The sequence below is a fragment of the Panthera leo genome, chromosome A2 (assembly GCF_018350215.1).
Source record: "Panthera leo isolate Ple1 chromosome A2, P.leo_Ple1_pat1.1, whole genome shotgun sequence".
In the NCBI taxonomy this organism is placed as follows: domain Eukaryota; kingdom Metazoa; phylum Chordata; class Mammalia; order Carnivora; family Felidae; genus Panthera; species Panthera leo.
The window spans coordinates 20,419,774-20,432,620 of record NC_056680.1 but is presented as its reverse complement, the minus strand read 5'-3'; the positions used below and the strand labels follow the sequence as shown (position 1 = coordinate 20,432,620).

At 60.6% G+C, this 12,847-nt stretch overlaps 2 protein-coding genes across 6 annotated transcripts; one reads left to right on the top strand and one right to left on the bottom strand.

Moving 5' to 3' along the window:
- The first annotated feature begins 473 nt into the window (after positions 1–473).
- PCBP4 (poly(rC) binding protein 4) lies at positions 474–10,547 on the top strand. 5 transcript variants are annotated; one of them, XM_042929555.1, is made up of 15 exons: positions 474–641; positions 4,163–4,251; positions 6,707–6,848; positions 6,993–7,016; positions 7,126–7,158; positions 7,384–7,500; positions 7,722–7,853; positions 8,014–8,142; positions 8,389–8,463; positions 8,628–8,672; positions 8,749–8,812; positions 8,936–8,988; positions 9,078–9,247; positions 9,667–9,996; positions 10,360–10,547. In XM_042929555.1, the coding sequence occupies exons 3-14, from the start codon at positions 6,768–6,770 to the stop codon at positions 9,953–9,955; spliced, it is 1,212 nt and encodes a 403-aa protein (XP_042785489.1). In that variant the 5' UTR covers positions 474–641; positions 4,163–4,251; positions 6,707–6,767; the 3' UTR covers positions 9,956–9,996; positions 10,360–10,547. The 5 variants fall into 5 exon arrangements, with proteins under 5 accessions (XP_042785489.1, XP_042785491.1, XP_042785487.1 ...); XM_042929557.1 differs by having other exon boundaries at positions 9,864–10,547; XM_042929553.1 differs by having other exon boundaries at positions 9,667–10,547.
- A 731-nt stretch (positions 10,548–11,278) lies between these two features.
- Positions 11,279–12,370, bottom strand: GPR62 (G protein-coupled receptor 62). The gene has a single exon (XM_042927521.1). It carries the CDS (start codon positions 12,368–12,370, stop codon positions 11,279–11,281), a length of 1,092 nt encoding a protein of 363 aa, XP_042783455.1.
- Between the last annotated feature and the right edge of the window lie 477 nt (positions 12,371–12,847).

Genomic DNA, 12,847 nt, shown 5'->3' with positions numbered 1-12,847 from the left:
GCAGAAGCGAGCAGAGCTGGGAACCGGGTCGGGCGGAGGGTCGAAATCCGGGCTCCGAGGGATCCGAGCCAGAGCGAGGCAGCGTGGGGCCTGGCGGCCGGCCCGAGGCCGAGATTTGGGAGCGGTGGGCTCGGCGCAGGCGCCGGGCGGGCGGCCCTGGCGGGCAGAGAGCGCAGGGGCTCGGGGCCAGGCACCGCGGGACCACTGGGCGGTCGCTCGCTGCCGGGCACCCCCTCCACCCCTACCCAGCCAGGTCCCCCGCTCTCGGCGCACGGACGACCTCCCGGGGGAGGGTCGCACCAGCCCTCCCGGAAGCGGCCACCGCTCGGGGCGCACCGCGGCGCGCGGGGCGGGGCGGGCGGCTGCGGCACTGGGGCGGCTGGGGCGGGCCCGCCGCGCTGTAATCGGATCCGGGGAGGGGGCGGGGAGGGGCCGGGCCGGGCGGGCCGGGGGGTGGGGGTGGGGGGGCGCGGAGCCGGGCTCCGGGCCGGCCGGGCTCCGCGCCTGTCAAACCCCTCATTGTTCGCAGCTGATGTCACTCGCAGTTGTGAGCGGCCGCCTCTCCCGGGGACAATGTGGGACTGAGCGGCCCAGCCGCCGCGCCGCCGCCGCCGCCGCCGCCGCAGGACAGCCCCAGCGAGGTAGGGCGCGGGCCGGGCGGGGCACCGCGGGCCGCGAAGTTTGGGGGTTCGGCCGGGGGGTGGGGAGCCCGCGCTGGAGTCTACAGGCCGGGGTCCAGATTTGGGAGACTGGGAGACATGCTTCCCTGTCCCACTCGGGCCCAGGCCTGCACAGGTGGGGGGCGCTGCTCTGCCAGAGGAGCCCCCAGCACCAAGGGAGGGCCTTCCTGTACCTGAGACCCCAGATTCGAGGCCCACATCCCACCTGCTGTTTCTGTTCTTTGGACCTGCTCTTCTCTCGATCTCCTGCCTTGGGTTCTGGTTCTGCTCCATCTCTATCCCCATCTGCCATTCCCCTGCAGTTCCTGGCTGGACACACACCCCTTCCCATTCTCCGCAGTCCTTGATTGGGGGGGGGGGGGGGCAGACAGATCTCCATCCAGGGGTGTGTGGAGATGACAGTTGGGGGCTCAGAGTGGTCCTTCATGCCCTGTGGCTCTTCAGCCCCTCAGCTCTGACCTAGCTTCTAGCTGGAGTCCTGGAGGACAGGGGGTGTCTCTGGCTAATCACTTCAGCCTGGCTCTCATGCCTGCCTGGCCAGGAGAGGGAGGTGCCCACCTCCTCACTCCCCTGTCCCAGGCCCGCCATCTTGAGACCTGTGGCACCCAGTGCTCCGCCCGGCTCCAGCACCATGGGGAGTGGTCTTCAAGGGGATGCACCCACAGCCAGTTGCATGCCCTCCTTCCAGAATGTGGGCTCTTGGTCCCCACCAAGCCCACAATGTTTACCTTTATGCTGGACCAACAGGGCATGTATCCCTAGGGGCCCTCCTTCTCCTACAAAGAGCTCTTAGACCCCAGAGACTCTCCAGGAGCTTAAACCTTAGCTCCAGTCTTCACTCTTTCCTGAGGTTACCCTCACTGCTTCAGGGCCAGCACCTGGGATCCTATCCTTTTCCCATCTGAAGGTCCCCTAGTCGCTCTGGGCCCTGGAACCCCCTCAAACTCCAAAGCACCCCCATCCCAGCCCCCACCCCCCAGCCTTCATCAGCATGCAGGCTCAGACTGCCCAAACACAAGGGGATTGTTCTTCCTGCATGCTCAGGGTGGGGGGCTGGGAGCAGGCGGCCCACACACCCTGGCAGGCCCAGGCCACAGGGAGGCTGGCTTTGCCCCGCCCTGTGTCCCCAGACAGGCTCTGTCCACCCTCCCTACTCCCATCCCTGCCACCTACCCCCCCTCTAGCCTCCATCACCATCGCCCAGTGGCATTGACCTCTTGAGGAAAGAGCTCTGAGCTGCACAGGTGGACCCCTGGTTCTCCCAGCTCTGCCAGTTGCCTTTCATGTAGCCTTGTAAACAAATGCATTCCTCTTTGGGCCTCAGGTTCTGATTTTGTGAAACCTGTGCCACTCCCCAGCTCTTCTTCCAGCCTCCCTTCCACATGGGGAACCCATTCTGGGCCCCTGGAAGTCTCAAAGCACAGCGCAAATCCCCCACCCCGGTGACATGCCCTGGAAACACCTAGATCCAAAGAAACAGCAGGAGCAGGGGCTCTGCTGAGGAATGGAGAGAGGATTCTGTCCAGCCAGATCCTGGGCCTCCTATGTGGCTGGTCCCCCCATGCCCTGATCTTCTCACCCCATCCTTACTGCTTCTCTGGGACCCTCAGCCCCATCTCTGGTCCCTAATGCCGCCAGGCCCTTCTCCCTGCACACGTCCTGGCTCCTGATCTCCTGGAGGAACTCTTACTTTCCTGGGTAGTAGAAAGATAGGCTTGAAAATGCCCAGTTGGGGCTCCTTTGAGTTGAGGCATATCTTTAGGAGGCACAGAGGCCTGAGTGATTATATCTGACTTGGAAGGTTGGGGAAGGCTTCACAGAGGAGGTGGCATTTGGGAAGGATTTTGACAGAGAGTGAGGAGGATGGGCACTTCAAGCTGGGTTCAGCCTGGGCAAAGGCCCAGAGGCCTGGAGGTGCTAGGCGTGTTTTGCAGCCTGGTGTGTAGGGGAGAAGGGGTAGAGATGAGAGAAGAGAAGCTGGCAGGGACCAGATCACAAAGGGCCTTGAGTGCTTGTCTATGGTGATCAGGCTTTATTCCTTGGGCACTGGGGAGCCATCGATGGCTGTTGAGCAGCAGAATGACCGAGTCTCCAGCATGGAAAATAAAAGCTAGAGACCTTTCTCAATTTGGGTGAGGCAAAGGGTATCAGGGGGTGGGGCTGTACCATGAAGCTGTGTCCTTCCTCCTGGAGCCCAGTCTGGGCCTGCCTCAGTTTCCCTCGGCTGTGAGGACTCTTGAGGAGTTGCCTAATGATGCCCTAAGGAGGCTATAGCATTTCTGACACCAGACAACTTGTCAGAGCTTCCCTTCACTGCCTAGCACAGATTCTACAGGATAGCTTTGGGTCAGGAAACCAGAGGGTGGAGCTCATGGACCCCCCAGGCTGCTCCCCTGCAGGCCTCTCCTCCCCTGACTCTCCCAAGAAGTGCTATGAATGGTCATCCTGGGAAGCTGTAAGGCTGAGAGGCTGGGCACATGGGTCGGAGGATACTGGAACATTTCTTGTGGAGGCCTGGGTAATCAAGAAGGGGGAGCATACCCAGTGAAGGGGATAGGCAAGGGAGTTAGGATCCCTCCCTCAGTGCTGATCTCCCCAAGCCTAGTGTCCACCTCCCGCCACGCCCTGCTTCGCCTGATGTCCCGAGCCATTCCCCAGCATCACTGGGTGTGGCCAGCATGGCTGCTTTTGGATTAGGAGTAGGAGGCTGCTAGGTTGGAGCCTGGTGGTGCTGAGGGGGATGTCAGGGGATGTGAGGTGGGGGATGAACTTGGAGACTGCCCCCCCCCCCACACTTTCTCTCTAGCTCAGGTGGGTCTGTAGGCCCTGGTTGGTTGGTCCAGACACTGGCTAGCAGAGCCAAGGGAATCCCCCAAGGGGCGGTCCCGTCCACTTGAGTTGCCTGGCCCCAGGAGCCCTCCCCTCCCCCGGATTGTTCTTGCTCCAGAACAAAGCCAGGGTGGACACTTGATCCCTGCATGTGGGGGGGAGCTGGCTAAGCCCCCGGCCCTTTGATTGGGCAGCTGTCATGAGAGAGAGACAGCTGGGGGGGAGGGGCAGGAAGGGGCAGCCGCCATCGCTTACACAGCTGTCACCCCCCCCCCGCCCCCTCCAGCCTGGGTGGCAGGAAGCCAGGGACAGAAGGAGTGGGCACTCGATCTGGGGAGGGGGCCTGGGGAGCAGAAGGGAACACCCGAGGTCAGAGGCCTGGTCTGAGCTTGGTATGTTCTGCCAAGGAGCCCTGCTGACCAGAGGGGGCTGGGCACCCCCAGAGGTGAGCTGGAGGTCAGTATGGCATGACGTGTGGCTGCCATGTGGGTGGCCCAGCAGGGACCCAGGGCCCACCAGCAAATAACTCCCTAGAACCCTGGTGAGGGCAGAAGGGGAGCCAGCATGCCTAATAGGACTGTTTGCTCTTAGGGCCCCTAGGAGACTAATTTGGGAAACCTGTGTCAGGAACTCTTGTTCTCTCCTAAAAACAGGAAAGATCTTGAGGGTCCCTCAGAACAGGAAGGACACAGAGATACCAGCACCAGCAACCCCCAGCCCCGTACATACACACATAGCACAGGTGGGTAAACTGAGGTCCATGTCAGGTGAAGGCCTGGCCAAGGTCACCCATGGAACTTGAGGCAGTGGGCTCTACTACAGACCCAGGTACCGTTTGCAGGGCAGGAACTCTAGTTCTGGCCACATTCTAGGCCCTTTGCCCTTTTTTCCTTAAGCCTTATGACCCCAAGAGGTAATGTGGCAATGGTATGGGGACAGTGTGAAGTCTCCCACTGATTGCCACTCCAAAGGAGTCCCTGAGTGTCTGAAAATTCTGGAGGCTAAGACCGTAGCTTTGGACAAGTTGTCAGTCCTTTCCAGACATGACCCACATGTACTAGCCAGGCAGGGGTCTCACAGACTACTAAGTCTGCTCCTCACCTTTCAAGAGCCCTGCTCCAGGAAGAGGACTGACAAATCCAGACAGGACAGCCAGAAAGGAGAGGCGGACGGGGCCTGTGACAGAGCCCCACACTAGCAGGCAGGACTGTGTTTTCCCCCACCTCTCTGTGACCTTGGGCATGTTATAGACCCTCTGTTGGCATCATGTTGCCTTCTGTCTGGTGAATTCATCTGTTCAGCTCACAATTATGTTCTGAACGCCTTCTCCAGCTTGGCTCTGGTCTGAGCTCTGGGGACACAAGGAGAAGGTGGCAGCCTTGGCCCCTGCTCTAAGGGGCTCCCAAGCTTGGCTGTCCAGGGAGGCACAAACTAAGCACGTCATTACAAGTGCTTTGCTGGAGGAAGTGCATGCAGCTGGGGGAACATTAGCAAGGGCAGCCAGCATGAGGCTGGCCAGGATGCTCACAGAACAGAGTCCCTGTATCCACTGTTGACTTCTGACCTCTGGAGAGCCTATGGACAGAACTCAAGGGGAGGGAGGAGCCTGTGCTGGGGAGACAAGTTACTGACTGCTTGGGGGGACAGCATTGTCACCCAATGGTACAGGGAAGGAACAGGCCTCATGCCATGGAGTGGCTTGCTTGGGCTTCCTGAGAAAGCCAGGCTGGGGGCACCCCTTTCCTACTCCACGCCCAAGCTCTGGCTAGCACGGGGGTTCCAACGAGGGGATTGGACAATGCTCCACACCCTTGACCCTCATGTCAGAATAGGGCAGGGGGCTGAGGAAGAAGGTGCCCAGAGGTCTCTAGAGTGCTCTAGGCAGGCACACTCATCCTTGGCTCCCACACCCTCCTGGGCAGAAGGAATTTGCAGAGTTAGGGCTTGGTCTTGGCTCAGCTTTGGCACCAATTGGTCCCACTCCATTTTCTGCCTTGGGTTCTGGTCCCCCAGTTAGCTCCCCATCAAGGCTGAGCCTTGGTAGGAGACAGCCGGCTGGAGGAGAGGGATTTCCAAGCAGGATTAAGGTTCAGGATTAAGTCGGGGCATGAAAAGGGGTCGGGTAGGGAGGGCTGGGAGGGCTGGCGGCTGGGCTAATCCCAGAAACTAATCTCTGGCTCCTCCTTCCTCTGTCAGTTAACAGTTAACGGCCTTGACATTTCCCAGCCCCCAAATCCCTTTCTTACCCATCACCCAGTCCCAGGGGGAAAGCATTCTCTCCATTTTATAGGTGAGGAAATTGAGACTGGGAGCCCAGTGACTTGTTTCTGGTACAGTAGAAAGTATTCCTGGCTGGGAATGTGGCCACTTCTTACCTCTGCAGCACACAGGAGATGGCTTGGAAAACCATTATGCAGACTGCTGGTCTCCTGACACCACCCCCCTTGCCCCATGTGCTGAATGAACCCTGCTGTCTGCAGGGAGGCTCTGCTTTAGTGACCAGTGGGGGTGGTATTCCTAGCCCTTGTGCCCCAATCCCCACAAGCCTCTGCTGGGCAGTGGGAAGGCTGGGGCAAATGGACCCTCCTAGAACCTTGCTATCTTTACTTCCACCCTCCTTTCAAGGCCTTCCTGTGGCTCCCGATGGGCTCTCCAGCCTCAGCTCCAGCAGCAACTCCATGTTATAGTCCTGGGGCAGGGGCGGGGGGTGGGGAGCTCTGGCTCCTGGATGCAAGTGCTTCTCATTTGAAATAACTTCAACCTTAACCAAACTTTCAAGGCCCAATCCACAGGGATCCCCTTTTCCAAAAGGTCAGAGAGGAGACTCTCCCTCTCTGGACTCCCATAGGCCTCCTGGTTAATTTTTCTAATATATGTGGGAAAGGGAAGGATACCCATGGAGACTGGCTGCCTACCGCATATGTACTTAGCTCATTTTAATTCTCATAACTCTTTGATGGTAAGACTTGGTAGTCTCCTCTTACAGATGAGGAAGCGGAGGCTCAGATGGGTTAAATGAACTGTCCAGGGTTACCTAGCAAGTAGTTGTATACAAGGACACCGGTCAGTGTGACATTCAAAACTGTCTCTCTTCTATAGGAATTTAGTTAGTTTGGCTCTGAGATCTTCATGTAAGGGCAGGGAACCCAAAAGAGACCTGGGCTCCTCTCTAACCCCGCTTCTGCTGCACCCACCAGAGCCGGCTGGGCACCGTGGACGCACTCCCAGGCCGCTGTGGCCCCAGCCCCGCCTGACAGGATGAGCGGTTCAGATGCGGGGCTGGAGGAGGAGCCAGAGCTCAGCATCACCCTCACACTTCGGATGCTAATGCATGGGAAGGTGAGTGGGTGGGGGGCAAGGTGAGGCATGGCCAGCCAGTAGTTTGATCTCCTGCGTTCTGTCTCTGCTAGAGCTCCTGTCCCGGCGGAGGGGCAGGGCCTGGGGCATTGGTGCTCCCTGACTCTACTCTTGTCTCATTTGCAGGAGGTTGGCAGCATAATTGGGAAGGTAGGTGCCCCAGTTCTGTTCTGTGTAGACTTCAATCTGAGGCCTTAGGCCAGGTGTGGGGGCAGTGACCAGTCAGGCTAAGAGCCATTCTGTATTTTGTCTCCTACAGAAAGGAGAGACTGTAAAGCGAATCCGGGAGCAGGTGAGGATGGAGTTTGGGAGAGCTGCCCAGGGCACCTGGTTTGGAGGGGAGGGGAGATCCCTAGCTGCATTTTCCCTGAACCCCACTATTTGGGATGACCAGTGAGTGCCCTTGGAAGGTAGCTGTTTCCAGCCTTGGCCAGGGCCTGGTGAGTGGGCAGGCAGACAGGTTCCTGGCAAGGAAGTGGAGAAGGAGACCTGCTGCCCGGCCTTTCTGTACCCGCAGAGCAGTGCCCGGATCACCATCTCTGAGGGTTCCTGCCCCGAGCGCATCACCACCATCACTGGGTCCACAGCAGCCGTCTTCCATGCAGTCTCCATGATCGCCTTCAAGCTGGATGAGGTCCGTGGGTGGCTGGGGTGGGAGGCCAGAGGTGGTTCCCCGGGGCAGGGGAACAGGGCTCCGACTCCATGCAGTGGCTGTAGGTGGCAAGAAAGGCCAAGCCAGGGGCAGGGTTCTTTCATTAGGGTGGGATTTGGGGAGGGCTTCCCTCCTTCAAACCCCAGCAGGAAGGTGCTCCGGGGGTGGGGCAAGCACAGCCAAACCACAGTCTTCCTACCCAGGACCTTTGTGCTGCTCCTGCAAATGGTGGAAATGTCTCCAGGCCTCCGGTGACCCTGCGCCTTGTCATCCCTGCAAGCCAGTGTGGCTCACTGATTGGGAAGGCTGGCACCAAGATCAAGGAGATTCGAGAGGTGAGGAAAAGGGGGATACCACCCTTGGGGAGTCCTACCCTCCACTTCAGAGAGTGGACCTGGGCTTATGGCTTCCTGTCCCCTGGGGAGCTCTAAGCCTGGGCAGCCCTAGCCTGGATTACGAGGGCAGCCAGAAGTGGCCCCTGTTCTCTGCTTGCAGACCACGGGTGCCCAGGTGCAGGTGGCGGGAGACCTGCTCCCCAACTCTACAGAGCGTGCTGTCACTGTGTCCGGGGTACCTGATGCCATCATCCTGTGTGTGCGCCAGATCTGTGCTGTTATCCTGGAGGTGCTGCCCTGGTGCAGGGAGAGAGGACGGGGATGGGCCCTGGTCTGTCTTGTCAGGCCACCAAGTCCTATGCATATGGCACTGGGTGGAGGCAGGGCAGGGCTGCAGGGATGGACTGGGAGCTCCAGGGTGTCGGGATGCATTTACCCTGGGGGTCATGGGAAGGGCCTTGAAAACATAGGCCCTTGGGGGATACAGGGGGGCCTGGAGGGTCCTGACAGAGCCTCCCCCATTTGTGCCTTCTAGTCCCCACCCAAAGGAGCTACTATCCCATATCATCCAAGCCTCTCCTTAGGTACCGTCCTTCTCTCTGCCAACCAGGTGAGGTGGAACAGTAAGAGGGGTGAGAAGCATTACTGGAGAAGGGGCTTGAGATGGGGGAGGGATGGAAGAAGGACTTGGAGGTTGGGTGGGAGGAGGAGTGACTGGCCAAATTGGTCTGACTTGTCACAGTAACCCCCTTTCACCCACTTTGTCTCCCACAGGGCTTTTCTGTCCAGGGTCAGTATGGGGCTGTGACCCCAGCTGAGGTGAGTAACCGTAGCCCAAGGGAGTCCTTCCCAAACCAGGCCTCCTCTGACTTCTGACCCTTCTTCTTTGGCACAGGTCACCAAGCTCCAGCAGCTCTCGGGCCATGCAGTCCCCTTTGCCTCACCCAGCATGGTGCCAGGTGAGCAGCCCTGCAGAAGGAGGCAAGGGCACACTCCAAGGGGCAGACAGCCCCCTTGGGATGTACATGGGGAGGCAGGAAAGGCCCAGAATCACATCTGATCCCTCTTCTCCTCCCTCCCAGGACTGGATCCTGGCACACAGACCAGCTCACAGGAGTTCTTGGTTCCCAACGATGTGAGCAGGGCATCGGGTAGTTTGAGGGTGGGCAGCAGGGGCCCAGGAGTCTGGGCCTGGCCTCGGCTTGAATTCTGTTGTCCCCCCAGCTGATTGGCTGCGTGATCGGGCGCCAGGGCAGCAAGATCAGTGAGATCCGGCAGATGTCAGGGGCACATATCAAGATCGGGAACCAAGCAGAGGGTGCTGGCGAGAGGCACGTGACCATCACTGGTTCCCCTGTCTCCATCGCCCTGGCCCAGTACCTCATCACTGCCTGGTGAGTGTGGGGAGGGGGTGTCCCAGGTCACGGGGCTTATGTGCCTGTGAAAAGCACACTTGGGGCGGGAAAGCTGATCTCCCTTCTCTGTCTCTGTCTGGGTGTGTCCTCTGCCTCCCCAACCCTGCCTTTCCCACTCCATGTTGCCCCATCTCCCCTCCACGTCTATTTCTTGTGTCTTCTTTTCCCATCCCTGTCTTTTTCCACTGGGTTTTGCCCTCCCTGCGTCTCCTCTCACCCCATACCTTACCTGCTTATTCTTTCTTCCCGTTTTCCACTCTCCTGCCATTCCTGTTCTCTTCTATGTCATTGTTCTCGATTCCTCTCCATCTTTCATCTAATCTCCCCTATATTTGCCCTCATTGCCCCTCTCTCACCCCCACCTTCCCCTGCATCTCCCCCCATATCCCTCTCTCCAGTCTAGAAACGGCCAAGTCTACCTCTGGGGGGACGCCCGGCTCGGCCCCCACAGACCTGCCTGCCCCCTTCTCGCCGCCCCTGACGGCCCTGCCCACAGCTCCCCCAGGCCTGCTGGGTACACCCTATGCCATCTCCCTCTCCAACTTCATCGGCCTCAAGCCTGTGCCCTTCTTGGCTCTACCACCTGCCTCCCCAGGGCCGCCGCCGGGCTTGGCGGCCTACACTGCCAAGATGGCAGCAGCCAATGGGAGCAAGAAAGCTGAGCGGCAGAAATTCTCCCCCTACTGAGGCCGGCTGAGGCACAGGCGCAGGGGCAGGCAGGACCACCGGTAGGGGCTGCCTCTGCACCCTATCTGCCCAAGGAGACTCCACCCTGGGGTCCCAAACACCACTAATGCCCAGACGCATGGATGCACCCCCCACCCGGCCCCGGTTTGTGGGAGTAACTCCTCTTAGAGCGGGAGCAGTTTCTGGCCCAGGGTCTGGGGAACTGCAGCAGCTCCAGGGTACGGGGCTCCACCCCCTCTAGCTCTATGCTTGGATGCAGGGAGCATCCTTAGTGCCCTCACTTCAAAGGGTCACTCATGCACTCCCCATCCCTTAGGGCTTCCCAGTCTCCTGCTCCTCTGTGGGGATCAGGGAGGAGGGCTGGGGGTGGCTGGGGCCATGCTTCTCTCCCCACCTCCCTGCAGATTCCTGCTGCTTCCACTGATACCCTTTTGACTGGAATGGACTGGCTGGGCTTGGCAGAGGGCAACCCAAAGAGGGGACCCTGCTGGGCAGCTGGGGGAGTGGTGTGGAGGCAGGGGCCGAGTTCTCAGCAGCAGACACTCTGTACAGTTTTTTCAATCCCTGTTTTTGAATAAATATTCTCAGAGACCAGGAAGCTGTAAAACATTGTGGGTGTTGGCAAAACCTCCAGAAAATGGGTGTTGACAAGGTCCCGGAGGACCCCATCTGTGAATCCACCGGTCCCCATTGGGCTTTGGCTCCTTCCACATGCCAGCTTTGGGGCTTCGGGCCCTTTGGGGTCATGTTGTTCAGCCTCCTGCCTCTGGCACCACACTGATCCAGTTGTTTTCTGGGCACTTTAGAAGCTGGTAGAGGAGTTCCAGTAGCTTGGTCCAGCCTCTCCTTGGTGTAGATGTCAGGGAAGTCCTTCTGAGTATCTCTCCACTGGTTCCTCCTGCTGTGGCTGTTACCTAGACCTTGCCCTGCTTCGTCCATCCCTTTGGCTGTAAACCCTTAGAGCCCACTTCTCTGTGATCCTGCCCACTTCCTCTCCTTCTTTGGCCTGGGGACTATCCGTAAGTGTCCAAACCACCTAAGCTGGAGGAGCTCTTAGAGATGGTCCAGGATACAAATGGGAAAACAGGCCTAGGAAAGGGTAGGTCTGTATACAAAGCTATGCAGAGTCAGGCTCAGAACCCAGGATTCCTAGCTCCCAGAAGCCTCTTGGCCTCACCAGGCTGCAGGCCCTCTTTCTCCTGTTCCAGAGCCAGAAATCCAGGCAGGGGACCTGCCTGGAACTGTGCAGGAGTTTGGATGGGCCTCCTTCTGACACCACCATCTTTCTCCAGTGCCAGCTCAGTATGGGAGACAGATCTCCTCTCAGGTGGCCCCTGTCATGCTCAGGTTCTCCCCTTCTGGCAAATCTGGGGCTTGTTCTGGTGCCCCAGGAGGGCCTAGGGCAGGGCCCAATGAAGGTCCCTGGAGGTGCTGCAGAAATGTCGGCAGGTGCCAGGCCCGGAGAGTACAGGCCCGCGGGGGTTGGGGCAGAGCCCGGCGGGCAAGGCGGCCCAGTGCCCGGCGTACGGGGCGCTGTAGCAGGCCATACAGGAAGGGGTGAACCGCGAAGGCCGAGTAGGCCACCCAGGTGACGGGCGCCTCAGCCACTGCGGCTTGCTCAGCGGGCGCCAGGCACGCACAGCCATAGGGCAGCCAGCAGGCTGCGAACTGGCCCACGGCCAGGGCTGGGGCCAGGGCTGCTTTGCCCCCAGGCAGGCGAGGCCGGAGGGGTGGCAAGATGGAGAGGCGGCTATCCAGAGAGTCGGAGCGCGGCCGGGAGCCGCGCGCGGGCCGCGGGGGCCGCAGGGCCGCACGGCGGGCCACGAGGAAGATGCCGCCGTAGGCGCCGAGCAGCAGGAGGGCCGGTAGCGCGAAGGCCAGCAGCGCCCAGAGCGGCCGGAAGGGCCCGAGGCCACCGGCCAGGACGGAGCAGCGCGGTGGAGCCGGGGGTGGTGCGGGAGGCGGCCCGAGCAGGGAGAGCGCGCCCAGCAGCCCCGCGGCGGCCCACACGGCCGTGAGCACCAGGCCCGGCGGAGGCCGCGCGCCCGGCCGCAGCGGGTGCACTATGAGGCGGTAGCGCGCCAGACCGAGCGCGGCCACCCCGAGCGTGCAGGCGGGGAGCAGCGCCGCCGAGAGGAAGCGCGCGGCGCGGCACGGCGCGGGGCCCAGGCGCACGCGGCCCAGCCCGGGCGGTGGCGCGGCCAGCAGGCCCAGCGGCATGATGGAGGCGGCCGCCAGCAGGTCCACGACGCACAGGTGCACCAGGTAGAGCGTGTCACGCAGTCCTGGGGTGCGCAGCACCACGACCAGCAGCGCGCCGTTGCCCAGCAGTGCTGCTGCCTCCACGACAGCCGCCAGGATCAACCCTGCCGAGACGGCGACTTCTGAGGTGTTCAGCACTGTGGTGTTGGCCATTCGAGCGCTCAGGCTTCACCCTGTGCTGGGCTGCAGAGAGCGAAATGGAGCGTCTTCCCTCCCCCCTTCCCATCACCTGTCCCTTGCTCCTCTGGCCCCTCACCTCACAGGATGCCCCGGTGCTGGCTCCATCGCCCAGGCTGCCATCCTCTCAGGGGCTTGGGCGGCCCCATGGAGGGATGCAAGGCTGGGACTTCTGCTCTCTCCCCTTACCGCTGCAACTCAGCCTCTGCTGGAGATGGTACTGGCTGACACTCTGATGTTGCCCTTTAGAGACAGAGCTGGCAAGGGAGGAGCAGGGCCTGGCACCAGCCCCCTGGGTCCTAGCAGCTGCCAGCTGCTGGCTGGAGACTGTGCTGTGGAAGAGCTGGGGGTGCCTCTGGAGGGGGGCCCAGACCAGGCACAGGCTGAAGTCTAGACTGAGACATCAGAGTGGGGGCTTCAGAGTCTGTGAGACCCTGCTCTGCCTTTCCCGGG